The sequence below is a fragment of the Gymnoscopelus braueri genome, assembly GCF_963280865.1.
Source record: "Gymnoscopelus braueri genome assembly, chromosome: 21".
Taxonomy (NCBI): domain Eukaryota; kingdom Metazoa; phylum Chordata; class Actinopteri; order Myctophiformes; family Myctophidae; genus Gymnoscopelus; species Gymnoscopelus braueri.
This window is the reverse complement of record NC_137623.1, coordinates 30,318,224-30,334,709: the sequence shown is the minus strand read 5'-3', so window position 1 is coordinate 30,334,709 and position 16,486 is coordinate 30,318,224. Positions and strand designations below refer to the sequence as shown.

At 42.1% G+C, this 16,486-nt stretch overlaps 1 protein-coding gene across 2 annotated transcripts; it reads left to right on the top strand.

Moving 5' to 3' along the window:
- The first annotated feature begins 370 nt into the window (after positions 1 to 370).
- Positions 371 to 15,858, top strand: alg14 (ALG14 UDP-N-acetylglucosaminyltransferase subunit). Of its 2 annotated transcripts, none has more exons than XM_080418041.1 (4): positions 371 to 520; positions 1,242 to 1,393; positions 2,036 to 2,158; positions 14,645 to 15,858. In XM_080418041.1, the coding sequence occupies exons 1-4, from the start codon at positions 373 to 375 to the stop codon at positions 14,873 to 14,875; spliced, it is 654 nt and encodes a 217-aa protein (XP_080274167.1). In that variant the 5' UTR covers positions 371 to 372; the 3' UTR covers positions 14,876 to 15,858. The 2 variants fall into 2 exon arrangements, with proteins under 2 accessions (XP_080274167.1, XP_080274168.1); XM_080418042.1 differs by having other exon boundaries at positions 481 to 609.
- Positions 15,859 to 16,486: the final 628 nt, after the last annotated feature.

Below are 16,486 nucleotides of genomic sequence, written 5' to 3'. Positions count from 1 at the left end.
GATCTGCTATTTTCAAAAGATTTTTAATATACATTATTTGAAAAGTGAAATTGGACATTCTGCATAATGAGTAGGCCTACTTTCTACTTTTGGTACTTTAACTGCATTTTGATACTATACTTTTGTACTTTTACGCAAGCAACTTTTGAATACCGAACTTGTACTTCTATGACTTGTAACAGAGAAACAGACTATTTCTACATGGTAGTATTGTTACTTTTACTTAAGTAAAAACAAATAGTACTTTTTCCACCACTGGTAGCAGCTAATATTAGTAACCGTCTTCTGTTGTGACCTTTCCTTCTTCAATATACTCCTTTATTCGAAGGAAGAAGTGCTTAATGATCCAAAGGGGCTTCCGTAGCTGTGATCATGGCTCTCCTGCCTGTAGTATTGTGTGGGATTGTATGTACAGTGTTATTATTGTTACTGGTGCGGTTACTGATCGTTGTTAAGACTGGCTCAGATTGTAAACCTGGAGCCAAGGGTCCTGTCTGTGTGCTTGTCGTCGCTGGATCAGGTAAACAGTCCCTCCACACAGTCCTGTGTTCTGTCACTGTTGACACAGATTGCTAACTTCCTTAGCTTCAATGTTGGTTTTGGCCAGTGGTGTAAAGTAACTAAGTACATTTACTCAAGTACTGTACTCATTCAAGTACACTTTTGAGGTACTTTTACTTTATGGAAGTATTTCCAATTTTCTGTACTTTTACTTCTCTCCACTACATCTCAAAGACAGATATTGTACTTTTACTCCTATATAATTATTCGACAACTTTCGTTACTAGTCACTTTGTAGATAGATAATAGCTGATCTACAAGCTCACAATGCGTCGCTTTGCGGTCAAATGTATAATTTTACATTATGCATTTGTAAACTTGTGAAATAGGACCTTCTGCATAATGAGTACTTTTACTTTTGGTACTTTAAGTATATTTTGATGCCAATACTTTTGTACTTTTACCCAGGACAGTATTAATACTTTTATTTAAGTAAAACATTTGAGTACTTTTTCCACCACTGATCTTTCATATTTTATTTTTTTATTGATTCCCCACAGTTGTAATTCAAGATAATTTGCAGCCCCCTTTATAGATATTTATATTACAGTCATTCTATGAAATTGTACATACATTTCATAGAATGATTGTTTTATTTCACACCTGCTTTGGCAGTGTAAACGTGCCAATAAAGACCAATAAATGTAACTCAGACCAGTGTTATTGTGTATTCTTTACAGGGGGTCACACCACTGAGATTCTTCGCCTAATGGAGAGTCTGTCGCCATCCTACAGCCCTCGTCACTATGTCATCGCAGACACCGACAAGATGAGCGAGGACAAAATCTGCAGCTTTGAGGGCTCAAAAGATCATGCAGACTCGGAATCAAAGGTAGACCCTGACTGAAAATAAGTAGATCCATGAGAGAATGCATCGTCTGACATAATATGACGGTTTGTATTGCACGGCTTACATTCCCCAGCAGATGGCGCGATCATCCCTCTTATGTAGATCTCAGGTGTAGAGTTAGTTTGAATTGGAATTAGATAAAAGATGGTTCCCACTTTTTTAATGCCAATGTCTTCATATTGTCTTGTGTTTCTGCATATCTTCATATCTGCATTTGAGTTATTGATCATTTACACACAAAAAACAAGGCGCTTAGTCTAGTCAGTCTTAGCTCAAACTGGGAACCCATTCGGTAAAAAAAAAGGAATACAATTTTTCTTTTCCCTTTGTTTTTTGCCTCTGAGGGTACCAGTGTAGAAACAGGAACTCAGTTTAGCTCCTCCCCTTTCTCAGTCCACTCCACTTCCTCCCGGGTACTTCTGTTTATGCCTACAAAAAACGACACTACACGTTTAGGGCAGTGGTGCTGACAGATTCTCAGATTCAACAGCTGAATCTGTCTTGAGAGATTAGTCTTAGCCCATTAATTTGCTTTGTGAATGTAAATTTCAGTAATTTAGCCCTAGTTGATTGATTGTGTTTCAGATATCTAGATAACTTCTTATCATGCGTTTCCCTTTCTAGTATACCATCCACCGGATCCCGCGGAGTCGTGAGGTGCGTCAGTCGTGGACTTCATCGGTGGTCAGCACTCTGAACGCCCTCCTCTACTCCCTCCCTCTGGTCTTCAGGCTTCGACCTGACATGGTACGTCGTCTTAAGGGTGATTTATACTTAGTTGCTTGCTGGTGTCGTGCACCGCAAATAGCCGATCTGCAAGCTCACATTGTGTCATGGCACAGTGTACTGTGAACTTCAGTAACTCTCGCTTTATAGGTACACTTAGTAGCGATTTTCAAACTAAAATACAGTTGCTGAGTAGTAAATCCGCATTCAGCTACATGCTAAGCGTCCAGGCGGATAGAATACTTAACTTATATAACAAAATATGCCGAATTTTGTTGATTGTGTGCAATCATGTCTTGCTGATGAAATCGGTACTGCACATTTGACCATGCACATACGCTTTTTGGCAACCTTATGTACTCTATTCCAAAACAAATGTTTCTTTTCAGGTTTTTCTTTCATCCAATCATCGCGCGTGTATATACAACAAGCAACATTTTTAATTAAAACAAACACTGAGCCTGCATTCTGCTGCATTTCATGTGCTTAGTATTAATACCCCTATGTATAATCAACACTCTCCCACCATAGTCTTCTGTTGACAAATGAGCAGCATGCTTTGGGACACTAGTGCTTAGCTCAACAGAAAACGTGTTCAAGGGGAACTTGATGGTTATTTTATACTGGCAACCTCCAGGTCACAAGCTCGGTCCTCTGATGTTTTTAGTGGACAGACTGCAATTGTCCATATTCACACGGGTGCCATTTTGCTCTTACTTCATTCACATTGAGATGGGAAACCCAACATGGTCGGCTTTCCCACCAAAGAATGAAGTAAGAGCAAAATAGATGCTGTGTGAATATGTGTGCATCGCAAAATTAGTTTTGTGTTGTTTTGCAGGTGATACTTCATCAATGTCAGTCACCTCTGTGCTAATTGATTCTTGTTATGTCTCCCATAAACCCTCCGTACTTGACAATTTTCTCACATAGTAAAGAAAGTCCTCCGCAGCTGCCAGTGTGAAATATCTTCCAGTGCTGTTAGTAGCAGCCCTCGTCCCTCTTTCTGATTTATGGGTTTCACGTGGTTTTATATTCGAGGCTGCTTTGCTCCCAGTGACAGGTTTTCAAAATGCATGTATATTTTGTCACTGTCAGGCAGAAACCTCTTATCTCCATATTCAAACTTTTTGTATTTTTTTTCGTAAATTAACACCCTACTTGATCATACTACAGCGTCACACAAAAGTAGCAGATCCACAAGCTCGTTTTGAGCTTGTAGATCTGCTACTTTTTCTATTTTTTTTGTAACATTTTTGGACATATGAGGTTTCCCTCATACACACACACACACACACGGTGCTTCTATGAGGACGTTTTTTCCCCAAGGGGTGGGATCAAAAAAACTGGCTCTGCATGCAATTGGTTAGACCCACAATCAACTACCAATTACAGTCTCCCATATTTGAATACTGGGCCCTGATTGGTCACCCCAGACTTCGGGAGCAGGAAACGGATTCACAACGGAGCGGTGCCAGACCCAAATCACAGAGGGCAATTTTTTTTTTGCACTGGCAGATTCGTCTGCTCCCAGGCTACAAGTTTCCCAGGGCATTGTGGGCATCACTTCCTGTCGATTTGATCAGGTATCAGCATAGAAATCGACAGGAAGTGATGCCCACAATGCCCAAGGAAACTTGTGGATATATCTTGTAGATCCTTGGCATGGCAAAGTTTGGGAATCCTTGTGTTAGGCAGAGGTTGATCTCAACACCCATTCCCCAGCAGCAGATGTGACAAAGTGGTCTACATATAATGTAGCATTCCTTCTTTAAATGGTGATGTAGAGATTTTGCGTGGTATAAACGGTTACATCCATCTTGCTGTCAAAACAAATTGGCTCTGGTGTTACCAGTACTACTAAAAAATATTGATCATACTGACATAGTGTTGGGCAGCTACCCTGGTGGAAAACATCATTGACCAAATCAGTGCATCGAGATAGTTATTATCTCATGCAAAAGGCCGGGGGGGGGGGGGGGGGGACTGTAACGGAGAATATTCTATGTTGTGCACTGTCTTTCCACCCTCATGAAATCATTTTCAAGAATTCCAGAACCAAGGCACCCCCAGGCTGACCAATTACCCCCGTGTGTGTGTGTGTGTGTGTGTGTGTGTGTGTGTGTGTGTGTGTGTGTGTGTGTGTGTGTGTGTGTGTGTGTGTGTGTGTGTGTGTGTGTGTGTGTGTGTGTGTGTGTGTGTGTGTGTGTGTGTGTGTGTGTGTGTGTGTGTGTGTGTGTGTGTGTGTGTGTGTGTGTGTGTGTGTGTGTGAGTGAGATGTGGATGCGCAAGTGCTCACAGAAGTTCTCGTGCTGTTCAGTTCACTGGTGTGTTACTTACTGCTGAATAAAAGTAAATATCCTGGCTTGGTCATGAGGGCAAACTTACAGTACTCTAGCTTATGTTTATGTTGAGCATTTCTCTTTTCACAGAGGATGCATGTACAAACAGGCGTGACACTCTCCATTAAAATAACACATTTTATTACTTATATTATCGTGCATTGAAAAGGTTTCAGTCAGGTATAAGCTCAAATGGCTTTTGGAAGCTTCTTTTCACAAAGGAGAAATATAAGAAGTTAAGTTCCACTCATGTCTGTTATGAAATTATGGGGGAAAAAAAGACAAATTAACTAAAGCAGTGGATTGTCAGTCTTATTAAAAGGAGAAGGCAGGGGTGACGAGGGATTTAATTTGAGAGCCTGTCATCTGCTCCATTGCACTATTAACTATGATTGAAGTGTGTCATTAGAGTCCTGTCTGGATCAGATTGTAGCAGGGAAATTCTGCTGAATTATTAGCTTAGGCTGTGTGCTGTAGCATGGCCACCATTTCTTTTTCCCCATTTGACTTTCCACAGAGAGAGAGGGAGAAAGCGGGTTCTGCCTCTACAGGAATGAAGAAAATCGGGCCCCCTGAGTCTCCCTTGCCTCCCCCCTCCTCCCCTCCACTGGCCCTTTCCTCTCCTCTCCTCTCCCGCTGTCTCCCCTTTGGCCTGGGTTGTGTAATGGTGGTGGAGGCTGGGGGAGAAGGGGCTTGTTCACAGGATGTGGCAGGACCTGACTGGTTCTTCCAGCCGAGAGAGAGAGAGAGAGAGAGAGACAGACAGAGGGAGAAAGAGGAGGGTGGGGGCAGGAAGGGAGATGTAGCATCAGGTTTCTCTCCCACTCTCTGAGAGCTGAGAGAAGAAGAAACGAGGGAGGGAGGGAGGGACGAGGGAAAAGTGGGGTGTATTGGGGCGGAGTGCTGTGACTAACAAGCAAACTCCAGGACGGCCTTCCAGATCAGCGGCATCTCCAAACGCTAGTATTGGCTAGTATCAGAGAATACAGCATGTGTTACCACCCTCTCAAATAATCTCCTCATTCTTGTTATTTGGGAGGAAGGGGGTCACTCATCACTGATCTCTTTCAGTCACTATCAGTAGGTCATACTCCTATTTTGTTTTCCTTGAGACTTTCTAATGCTAATCCGTGAGGTGCTAATTTGCCAGCAGAATAACGTCATATCTGGAAGCTATTAGCTCACTGTTTTTCTCTCTCGGCCACATTTACTACCGTCCCTTTTATCTGTGGAATGTCCGATTACGTTTGCACAGGCGGCCACTGTCTAGTTCTGTCTACTTACCGATGTTGATTTAGGGCAGCCGAAGGCCTCCCTTCTCCGGCTGACCCCTACTCCCTCCCCATGGGTCCATCTCTCTTTCTGTCGTTCTCTCGCTCTCCCTCATTCCCTCATCGCCACTGCTCCATCAGTGATGGGGGTCTTGGTGGGTGTTGGTGGGGGGGGGGGCATTTCTGCACACATATTTGAGGGCAGCGGGGCACATACGTTTTTATTTGTTTTGACCAAACTTGAACATCTCTTCTCCATCTCTCTTAGGGCAGCTGTGTCAGAGGGGTGGGATTTGTGGTATGGTGTGTGTGTGTGGGTGGGTGTAAGGAAGGGGATGAGGAGGGGGTTTAAATCCAACTTGGAGTCACTTGTACGTGTGGGAGGTGGGGGTCAGGAAGAGGGGAGGAGAGGGAACTAGGGGTGTAGTTTAGGAGGTTTTTCAAGCGTGTGTGTGTTAGCCATAAAAGGACATTTGTGAGATCACACACTTAGTCATTCATGCATAAACACTAACAGACGCACATCACCACCAGATGTGTCAGCTCAGCACAATCTAACAACATGATGAAAACATTTCAAATAATAAGCCCTAGCCCAGTAACCTACTGGACCATATAGACCTTACTACTTAACTACTTTCAACCTGGCGTCCCAATTTTTAGGCATAGGTGAAAAATGTTCAAACCTCCTAGGACGTCTTCTGAAATTTAAAAAGAAACCAGCGAAAATAACGGATCTAAAATTTTTTTCTTTTTTGTGCCTACAATGACATGCCAAATATAACAATGGTTGTCTGTGATCCTTCATAACTTAATTCAGAAGAGTGTTCCCATAGGTGCCATTCATGATACATTTGGGGGGAAAGTATCCTCTGAATACATTTGTCTATAATCATTCATATCTGCACAGTGTTTTTGAGTGTGCTGTTTTTTCTCTTTTACTCTAGTTCAGCTCCAGCACCTCATAAGTGTCATAGTCAACGGATGAGCAGTGATTTATTTCACTATAAATATCTTCAAAAAGACAAAAGGGCCCCGGCCTTTACAGTATATACAGTAGATGAATAAAACCCCTTTTCTGTTTGTAAATATTATGACGTTTTTCAGTGGGCAAGTAGAGGCAAACGTAAATTTTAAGAGCACAGATAGGATGTCTGTTTGAAACATCTCAGAGTAATATTCAGACCAGAACTTTGCAAGTTCAGGACAGAACCAGAACATAATGTACATGGTCTGCTGGTTGGGCTTTACAGCATGAACAAGAAGGGTCTATATACATATTTGAGCTAATTTGGCATTAGTTAAGTGAACCCTTAAAACAACTTTAAGCTGTATTGGACAATGTCTGGCACAAGGAGAGGAAGAGTATGTACTGTATGAGGTCAAGTACTGCTGCCTATTGATGACAACCTTTTCGACCCAAATGTGAATCATCTCTTTAGGGCAGCCTATTGAACATTACCTCCAAGTTGAATTAAAATCTGCCCTTCTGCTCTCTTGCTAACAAATAAACACACAAACAGGACTGATTACAATACCCTGCCAAGCATTCCTGTGGGCAGGGTAAATAAATATACAGGAAACGTAGAAGATTCATAAAAAAAAGAGATGGGAAAGTTTAATGCGGCTCGTGATTAAGTTAATCAGACGCCTATGTCCATACAGTCATCTGGATCTCGTGCATATAGACTGAAACGGATATAAAACTAAATAAAATGGCTATTGTCCAGCCCTGGACAATTCTGTGTGAGTTTTAGTTCTCTATAAAGCTATGCCTCACTCTATTTGTTCCACCACAGGCTTCAAGAGTTGTCCACCATCTGTTTTACCTTAACCTTATTAAGCAGTCAGTGAGCCGCACAATGGAAAAGCCTTTTTCACTCTCTGGGAGCCAGATTCCAACCATGAATATGATCTGCTCTCCCCTCGTATCGCCCCTTGTATCGTGTCACGTTTTGGAAGTTACTGACAGCAACAACGATAATCAGACTACGGGAATGAACAAAACTGTTAAGATAGCAAACGGGCCATTCCTGGCTCATAATTGCTCAGGTACTCTGGGAGCTGTGGCCACCGACCTCTGACTTTGTCATTTTGAGTTAAGAGGCTCCCGAAAAGGTAGTTTGAGTCGTACGTTTGTGTTCACATCGATTACAATTTGAGAGAATGTGAACAGATGTGGGAGGTAGATACATGCAGTGGTGGAAAGTAACTAAGTATATTTACTCAAGTACTGTACTTAAAAGTACAATTATTAGGTATTTTTGGGCGGTGAAACCGCCCCTATAAGTGAGGTTTGGATATTTGTACAACAAATCCTGCGCTGTGATTGGCCAAAAATTTACCCCGCCTAACCCTGCACCGTGATTGGCCAATCACAGTCTATTCAGGACTGTGATTGGCCAGTGTCACATGACACATGTGCATAGTCCTATATAAGAAACCATAACTTTAAAAAAAACATAAATTTGATTTTTTTAAGTTATGGTTTCTTCCATCATAAAGAGTGTTTCAATAAATGTATTTATTTTTTGTACATGATTGGTTGACTCCATTCAGTATTGTGATTAGCTAGCAAGACACCGCCCACTTCACACAGGGTGTGATTTTTACTTTACTGGAGTACTTCCAATTTTCAATCCATTTTACTTCTACTCCACTACATCTCAAAGGCAAATATTGTGCTTTTACTCCACTATAATTAGAAAACTTAAGTTACTAGTTACTTTGTAGATTTGGATTATTATTACAAAACCACTTCGCAAAGCGAGTAAGCGACGCATTGTGAGCTTGTAGATCGGTTATTTTCAAAGGATTTTTATACATTTTATTACATTTGAAGACTTGTGAAATGGGACCTGCCTAATGAGTATTTTTACTTTTGGTACATTTTGTACTTTTACTCAAGTTCATGTTGAATACCGAACTTGTACTTGTAACATACTATTTCTACAATAGGGTATTGATACTTTTACTTAAGTAAATATTGTGAGTACTTCTTCCATCACTGGATACATGAACCTTTTGGTTGTCACTCATCATCTATTGCAGGACTGTCCCCAGCGACATCACCACAGTAGCCTATGTCAGATCGCCACACCAGTCTCCAGCCGTCAAAAATAATAACACCAGAAAGCCGTCACATTTGCAGACATTTGCGTCAGGCAGCTGTGCAAAAACTGCTGCCTGCAAATCTATCACGATGAAAACAACCAGCCTCATGCGTGCACTCTGTCTGAAGCGGGGGCCAAATGATGAAGTTGCGAACCCGGCCAGCTCGTAAAACAAGGCCGTCTTGATGAATTGATACTCGTCTGGCGATGAATGTGAATGCTGAAATAGCCTTCCAAGAGCCTACTCCCTGCCTCCCTGAGCTTTGTCACACTGTATGCACGTGGTTGAGACTGACCGCGATGAAACAATAAACTACTGTAATTCAAGACATTGTCCTCATGAGAACCAAAAAAAAAAGCGTTGAGAGCCCATTTCTATGGATCCTACATGGTTAAAGGGATATTCCACCGCGCCTCAAGCCGAAATCGGGCTGATCCGGTGCGTCTCAGGAGCGTGTATAACACGTATAACTGACCTGACAACATAACTGTAACCTTACAACCTTACATTTTTGTTCTGTGCTTTGCACCCTGTAACCTAAATAAAAAAAGGCTCAAATCTTCCGAGTTGCTCCAGTGACAATTCTTTATTCAGAGTTATAGGGATTCTACATGGTATTGTCAAATGCTCATAAATGTCCAGATGGTACTGCTCTCCTCACTCAAGCCTCAACACGTATTTAAATTTTTATTTTAACACCTGCTGTTTAGTCGGTGGGAAAATTACGATCGCCTGCGATGAGTTGAGGAGGGACAGAAAGTGAGTGACAGACACACAGTCGCCCACCGTTGCTCAATAGACCTCACTGAGCTGATGACAGTGTGGTCATCATAACGTGTCACCACGCCTCGTATCTGTTATATCTATGGACGCAGACCGTGTGATTATCAAAGCCTCCACCTTGACCATTGTTTAACCATAACCATAACAATTGTTTCCCTGAATTCAGTAAAACCTGCTATTTATCTGAGTGCTAAGTGATGCAGACATGGACGAGTGAGTTAGCTTGCAACATCCCTAGAAACAACAAGGTGGCTTCTATTGCTGCTGCTACCAAGCAGCATCACTAGTTGACCATTATATCGCACACATCCATCAAGGTTGTATTTATTGTTGCACCTTGTGCACATAAGAATAAGAAATATTTCAGACAATGTAGCAGCATAGGTAATTAAGAAAAGTGGAAAAACAAGAGAGGAAAAACAAGAGAAAAACATAAGGCAGTAGTTTTATACTAATGGGAAAATAACAATAGATCAGCATTATGTACAATGTACTATAAGTATTATTAGTTGTATAATTATAGGCATGAACCTCCATCTATTAGATTGTGGGAATCTCTAGTTATTGAGTTCCTTGCTGTAGAAAATGGGGACTTTTTATGCTGAAAAATACATGTTTATATTCGGACATGGGGTGGGGAGGGGGGGTCTCATTGTTAGGTATTGGCCTCTTATTATTAGAATTGAATACTTTAGACTGGTGTGGCTGTATGTATATATAAGCAATAAAAAGCAACACTTATGTGCCTTGGGGGGAAAAGTGAAGACACTTTCTAGGCCGTACCCACGACTGTGCAGCTGCTGTGTTGTCATAAGTGTCCTTATAGGTGTCATAAGGCCAGTATCTGTCTGTTGATAAATTACAGTCTTCAAACAGAGACAGGTGTCCGTAGCATACCTGTTATCTTATGTCACACAGCTGCTAATCATGTTCTACTGCAGTGGTTTTCAACCTGTGGGTCGGGATCCCCAGGGGGTCCCCACATGATTTTGGGGGGTCCCTTGATGACGGTGAAGTGACAATTTAATTACTTTTTAAGACCTTAATTAAAAAGGGGGGGGAGAAAAAAGACCATTACTGCATCAAAAGTAATCAACAAATTGAATCGTCAAATAATATAAAAAAGAGGTCTTCAAACTCACAACGCCTCGCAATGCCGAGTAATACTAAATGTAATGTCTCTACTTCTACAATTCCATGTGCTTATCAGGGTGGGGTTCAGATATGATTATTTTGGGGGGTCACAGCCTGAACACGCAGCACTGCCTGCCGGGCCACAAATAATACGCTGTACAAGCCAGGGAATCAAATAGCAGCATTATATTTCGTACCCATTCTTCCACTGGTTTTAGTGCAAACGATTGAGAGATTATAAAATACAGCAATAAGCAATGAAAACGTTACAGTTTATCTTTACACCATTCCTCACAGAAATGAAAAATATTTGTAGTGCTTATCACGTTGGATAAGGGCAAGATAATGTTTTTGATTGATTGAATCATTTATTAGTCAGCAATGTAAACAGCACGAGGTACAGTCAGACATTTAGGCTAAAAGGATAACACAAAATAGTCCTGTGTGTGTCTGTGTGCGCACCAGAAAACTCCATGTGTGTGTGTACACACCAGAAATTCCATGTGTGTGTGTGTGTAGTGTACACACCAGAAAACTCCGTGTGTGTGTGTGTGTGTGTGTGTGTGTGTGTGTGTGTGTGTGTGTGTGTGTGTGTGTGTGTGTGTGTGTGTGTGTGTGTGTGTGTGTGTGTGTGTGTGTGTGTGTGTGTGTGTGTGTGTGTGTGTGTGTGTGTGTGTGTGTGTGTGTGTGTGTGTGTGTGTGTGTGTGTGTGTGTGTACAGAAAACTCAAACACCAGAAAACTCCATGTGTGTGTGTACACAACAGAAAACTCCATGTGTGTGTGTGTGTGTACACACCAGAAAACTCCAGGGGGGCCTTGTTGGTGGTCTATCGTTGATGTGCTAGAAATGTAGCCAGGCTGCCAGTGCCAGGAAAGGCATGCCAGGAATGTTGGAGCCAGGTTTGTGAACGCTGCACCACAAAAAAAAAACAGATTGGACTAAAGACCACTCTTTTGCAGGAGTTGGAGAGTCACTATACCAGCACAAACGGACATCACACTTTTCCAGGGGGAGGAAAGAAAATTGCAATACATATGCAATGTACAATTACAGTATACACACTTGATAGAGAAGGCCCAAATGTAAAAAGAAATACACAGATTATTAATCATTTGTGATTGAAGAGAAACATTTCAGGATAAAATCTTTAGTGATTCACAATATGGTTTGCTAAAATTGTAATTGCCCTTTATTGAAAGTTATCTGCTACTGCTAACCTTCATACTGTCTTACTTTAACCCATTAAAACCGGGAAAGCATCTGTGTCATTTTAGATTTAGCCACACTGGGGCCGATTCTTTCATGCAAATATATATATATATATATATATTTTACTTATAATGTCAATGCAAGATAACCTGACTCTGCCAGATGGAACAAGCTTGCGTCACATTTGTTTCACACGCTACTTCCATATCCGTCATATCCGGTCTCGCCAAGATCCCGCCCCTAGCAGCCGCTGATTGGTTCGCACACGCAGCGGTGCGCAGTAGCCTTACTCTCTGAGCGAGCCCAGATGGATGCTGTATTGTGAACCTGTGTAAATACCGCCTCCATCTGGCGGAGTCAGGTTAAATGCAAGTTTTCGCGGTGCGAATATGCGGCTCTTACTTTTTCGCACAGCAGTCCAATCTTGCCGACATTCCCTGGCGACTGCTACACCTCTGACCAATCAAAATGCATTGAAATGCATTTTAGATAGAATAATTATGTTGATAATTACATTGTTTCTATTCTGTATTGATTGGACAACTGATCTATGACATGATAACCTACAAGCCGGTTTTGTATTGTCCCCCTTGTATAGATGGTACGATGGTTTGTACTCGTGTTATGTGAGAACCTTGACTTGCGGTTTAACAGTTAAATGTCCAGTGAAAAACAACTTTTGTCCCTTTTTCATTTAAATATTAACCTATAGTGACTGCAGTGCAGCCTACAGAAAAGAATTATGCAATTATGCATGGCCTGAAGATTCTGGTTTTACCTGTCAATCGTGAAACTGGGCTGCCAGGCATAGCCACATTATGCGTGACCATTACGCACGGCTATCCATATGCACAGGTCCAAATTAATCACATGCACTCACATCACATGGGTCATATCTTAATTTGACAACAATTTGCACTGTCCCAAGTACTTGCGGGATGTTCTAACTCACACTTACGCTAGTGATTTATTCTACTTTGAAGGCTTACATTGCATGCAGAGGAATTTGCACCAGTGTCTTCACAGCTATGTCCCAAGCAGCAGTGAGCAAACATTGTCACATGGAGTGCTGGCTTCATCATGCTGCACCAGTATGGGCTGGTGTCAGCACTTCTCTAGTGGTTGACAGCAGCCTCATTGCCAGTAACGGGACCAGCAGGAATATGTGACATTTTTTAAAACACTTCAACCGCTATCACCCCTTCATTTGGACTGTAAACTGGTGCCTCCAGAGCTGTGTTGAGACTGCTTCTGTAGCCTGTGGCAGGGTTAGACTGGACCTTCAACACAGGGCTATATTGCATCAATAGATTACAACAGTGCCACCTAAGTACAGCTACAGTAGCACCCTGGGTTCAGCCCGCCACAAAGAGTTCCAATCTGCTATTTCAGTGTGTCCATTCTGCTGCAGTGTAGTGAATTTTAGAAGATATGTTCATTACTAGGCTTAATAACAAGCACCATGATGACCTAATTAGCCATTACCTACTGTATTTGATATTTATCTATTCAATTGTTGTTGTGAATCTCTCGTGATCCTTTTTTGTTTTAATTACCCCCCATATGTTGTAGCTCATACAGTAGACATCTTCGCTTTGGCAAGATAACTTGAGAACGGATGGGCAGATTTTCATGGTACTTGGTGGGAATGATCAATATGCTGCCCCGAAGAGATGATTAACTTTTGGGTCGAAAAGGTCAAAGTTCAAGGTCAATTTCAAGACTGGATGGGTGGATTTTCTTTACAATTTGTAGGAATGATCAGTAGGTAAGAGATGATACATTTTTTAGGTCACGGTCACAGTCGATAAAGGTATATAAGGGATGTTGTGGTCAGGGTTTGCACCCCCAAGTGCATTTGTTTCATTCAAAGATGCATTTGTGGGTGTTGGGTTTGGGGAGATTTCACCTCCCCACCACTGACACTGCTCACTCACTTTGCCTTGCTAGTATGTTACATGCTTCTTTTTCTCAACATTGAGCTATGAAATGTGCTTCTCATTTGCATGCAAGAAGTACAGGAGGAGGGGTGTCACTTTTCCGTCCACACTATAAGGGCTTAGCAATGTAACTTCCAGAGCAGCGTGCAGAGAGGATATTGCGAACCTAGTGTGTGCTCAGAATGCTACGTCTGTACTAAAGGGATTTTGATGAGTTCTCCAGACCTGTGGGCCCTGCAATTCCAGCATCGTCTCCCGTCTGCTTTCCCGTAAAATCCCCAACTCCTAAAACTTCACTCCCTCACTCTCCCTTTGCCCCGAAGGCAGTTTTTCATCTAAGAGCTTTCTCTTCACTCTTTTTTTCCCCCCCTCCCTTTCTTTCCCTCCCCTTTAGTCTCGCTGTCTTACCTCTTGTGCCCCCAGTCTGAATCACCTATTTTTCAGTGGTTTTTTTCCCCCCCGTTACTCTCTCTCCATGGAGATCTTCATCTCCTCCCACCTCCCTCCCAGTATTCAGACTGTATATACAGGCCAGCAGAGTTCAGCACATTCCTTTATTCAGAGTGATCGAGCAGAGGCCCAACTTGCTGATTTGTCTTTTTTTTAACCAGGGCCTTGTGAAATGCCTGGGGCCTGTTGCTGCTGTTGATACATTCTATGTCTCATCTCTCCTCCTTCTCTGTCTCCTTTGTGTCTTGAATGTTGTTTCAGGTGCTGTGCAATGGCCCTGGAACCTGTGTCCCTCTATGCGTAGCAGGACTCCTGCTCGGAATTCTGGGATTGAAGAAGGTCCTGATTGTCTACGTCGAAAGCATATGTCGAGTTGAGAAACTTTCGCTTTCTGGGAAGATCCTCTACCCGATCTCGGACTATTTCTTTGTGCAGTGGCCAACCCTGAGGGACAAATATCCCAAGTCCATTTTCCTCGGAAGAGTGGTTTGACATTCTTTGTTACAAATGTGAATCTTTTTGGATGTGCGAAATAGGAAGAAATGGGACAATTGTGAATGTAAAAAACGATTTTGTACAAACATGCATAAGAGGCATCAGTCTTTATTGCATTGTATTGACATGCAATCCAAAGGTAGGCCTACTAAATGGAATCCTTTACATTCATGGCACCAGTCTGTTTATGAATCTTCAGACTTAATAAATGCTACTAGCATTAGGTCATCCACAGCGTTCCAGTTTTGTATAGCTCAGAATACCACATTGATACTCTACCGCAAGTAAACTGAACAACATAACCAACTGACAGCATGGTGAAAACTGCTGTCTCGCCTGCATTTGGGTGATACTGTATGACTCTTGTCCCCGTTGGGGCACAATGACAGAGGCAAGACTGTACAGGAATTTCTGCAAGAAGACATACAAATCCGTGAGACACTATTAACCTTTCATCATTCAATGCATTTGGTAATACACGGGGAATCCCAGGGAAGATTTTTATGTACTTTAAAAGATCACCCTTGCTTCTATTTAATTTGGTTGAATTTTGAATTGAATAATTTGTATTTGACCTTGACATAAAATGTCTCTCCAAGTCAGCTGGCACACTGTACAAGTTAGCATAATTTGATCTCATCTGAGGTCAAGTCTCCAAGGTGGTTCATTGTCAGTACAACAGTGTGTATGGTGATCGTCTGAAAGCACATGTTTTATACCTCCCAGCCTTTATTTGATGTTCTGTACTTGTACAACACCCCATAATAACCCATCTCTATCTTTGGAGGAGGCAGAGTGCAAATTAAAAGCATATTTGTGCGCTTCAAGTAGGTCTGTGAGTCTGGTACAATCCTGGCACATCATATGAACGACATAAACCATTACTTATTTTTTTCCACTCTGTGCCCCATTTAACCACTGGTAAAGTGTATTTCAGTACTTCAGTCCATCTGAATTGTATAATCATTAAAGACTGAACACTTTAAAAAGAAACCACTGTATTGTCTTTCAGGAATGTGCTTTTGGTGTAAGAATCATTGTTACTCCTATGTTTGCGTTTCCTTTGTGGTTCTTTTCCTTTTCCTGGACACGGCTCGGAGGACAGGAAGAACATTGACTAAAATGGAGACGATCTGAACATGACCAATAGGAGGTTGAAAAGGTTTGTGGCCCCGGCTGACATCTGGGGCTATTTATAGGACATATCTCTTCAGCATCTGTGTGAGAAGCAGACTGCTTCTATCTGTGTCACATGATAAGAGAGGGTTGTTCTAACTCTTAGGTTGGGGCATTGCTTAAACTAGCTGTGTGATGTGAACTTGGTCACACAAGTCGCTGTACAGTCAATGAGCAGGGTGGTAATGATCAACCCAACAGGATCGAAATGTGAGTTCACTGAGAACATTCAGGGTTTGGCAAACGTGGCCTGAGTCAATCCATAGAAACCATAAATGATACCCTGCCAACAGCAGGGCAGCATTTACCATTTAATGAACCAGTACCGCACTGTAACCAGCCCCATGAAGCCTAATTTAGCTGAGTGACTAGAGAGGCCCTCTGGGAATCGGAAAGTCGCCGGTTCGACCCCCAGCTTGCCCAGTATATGCA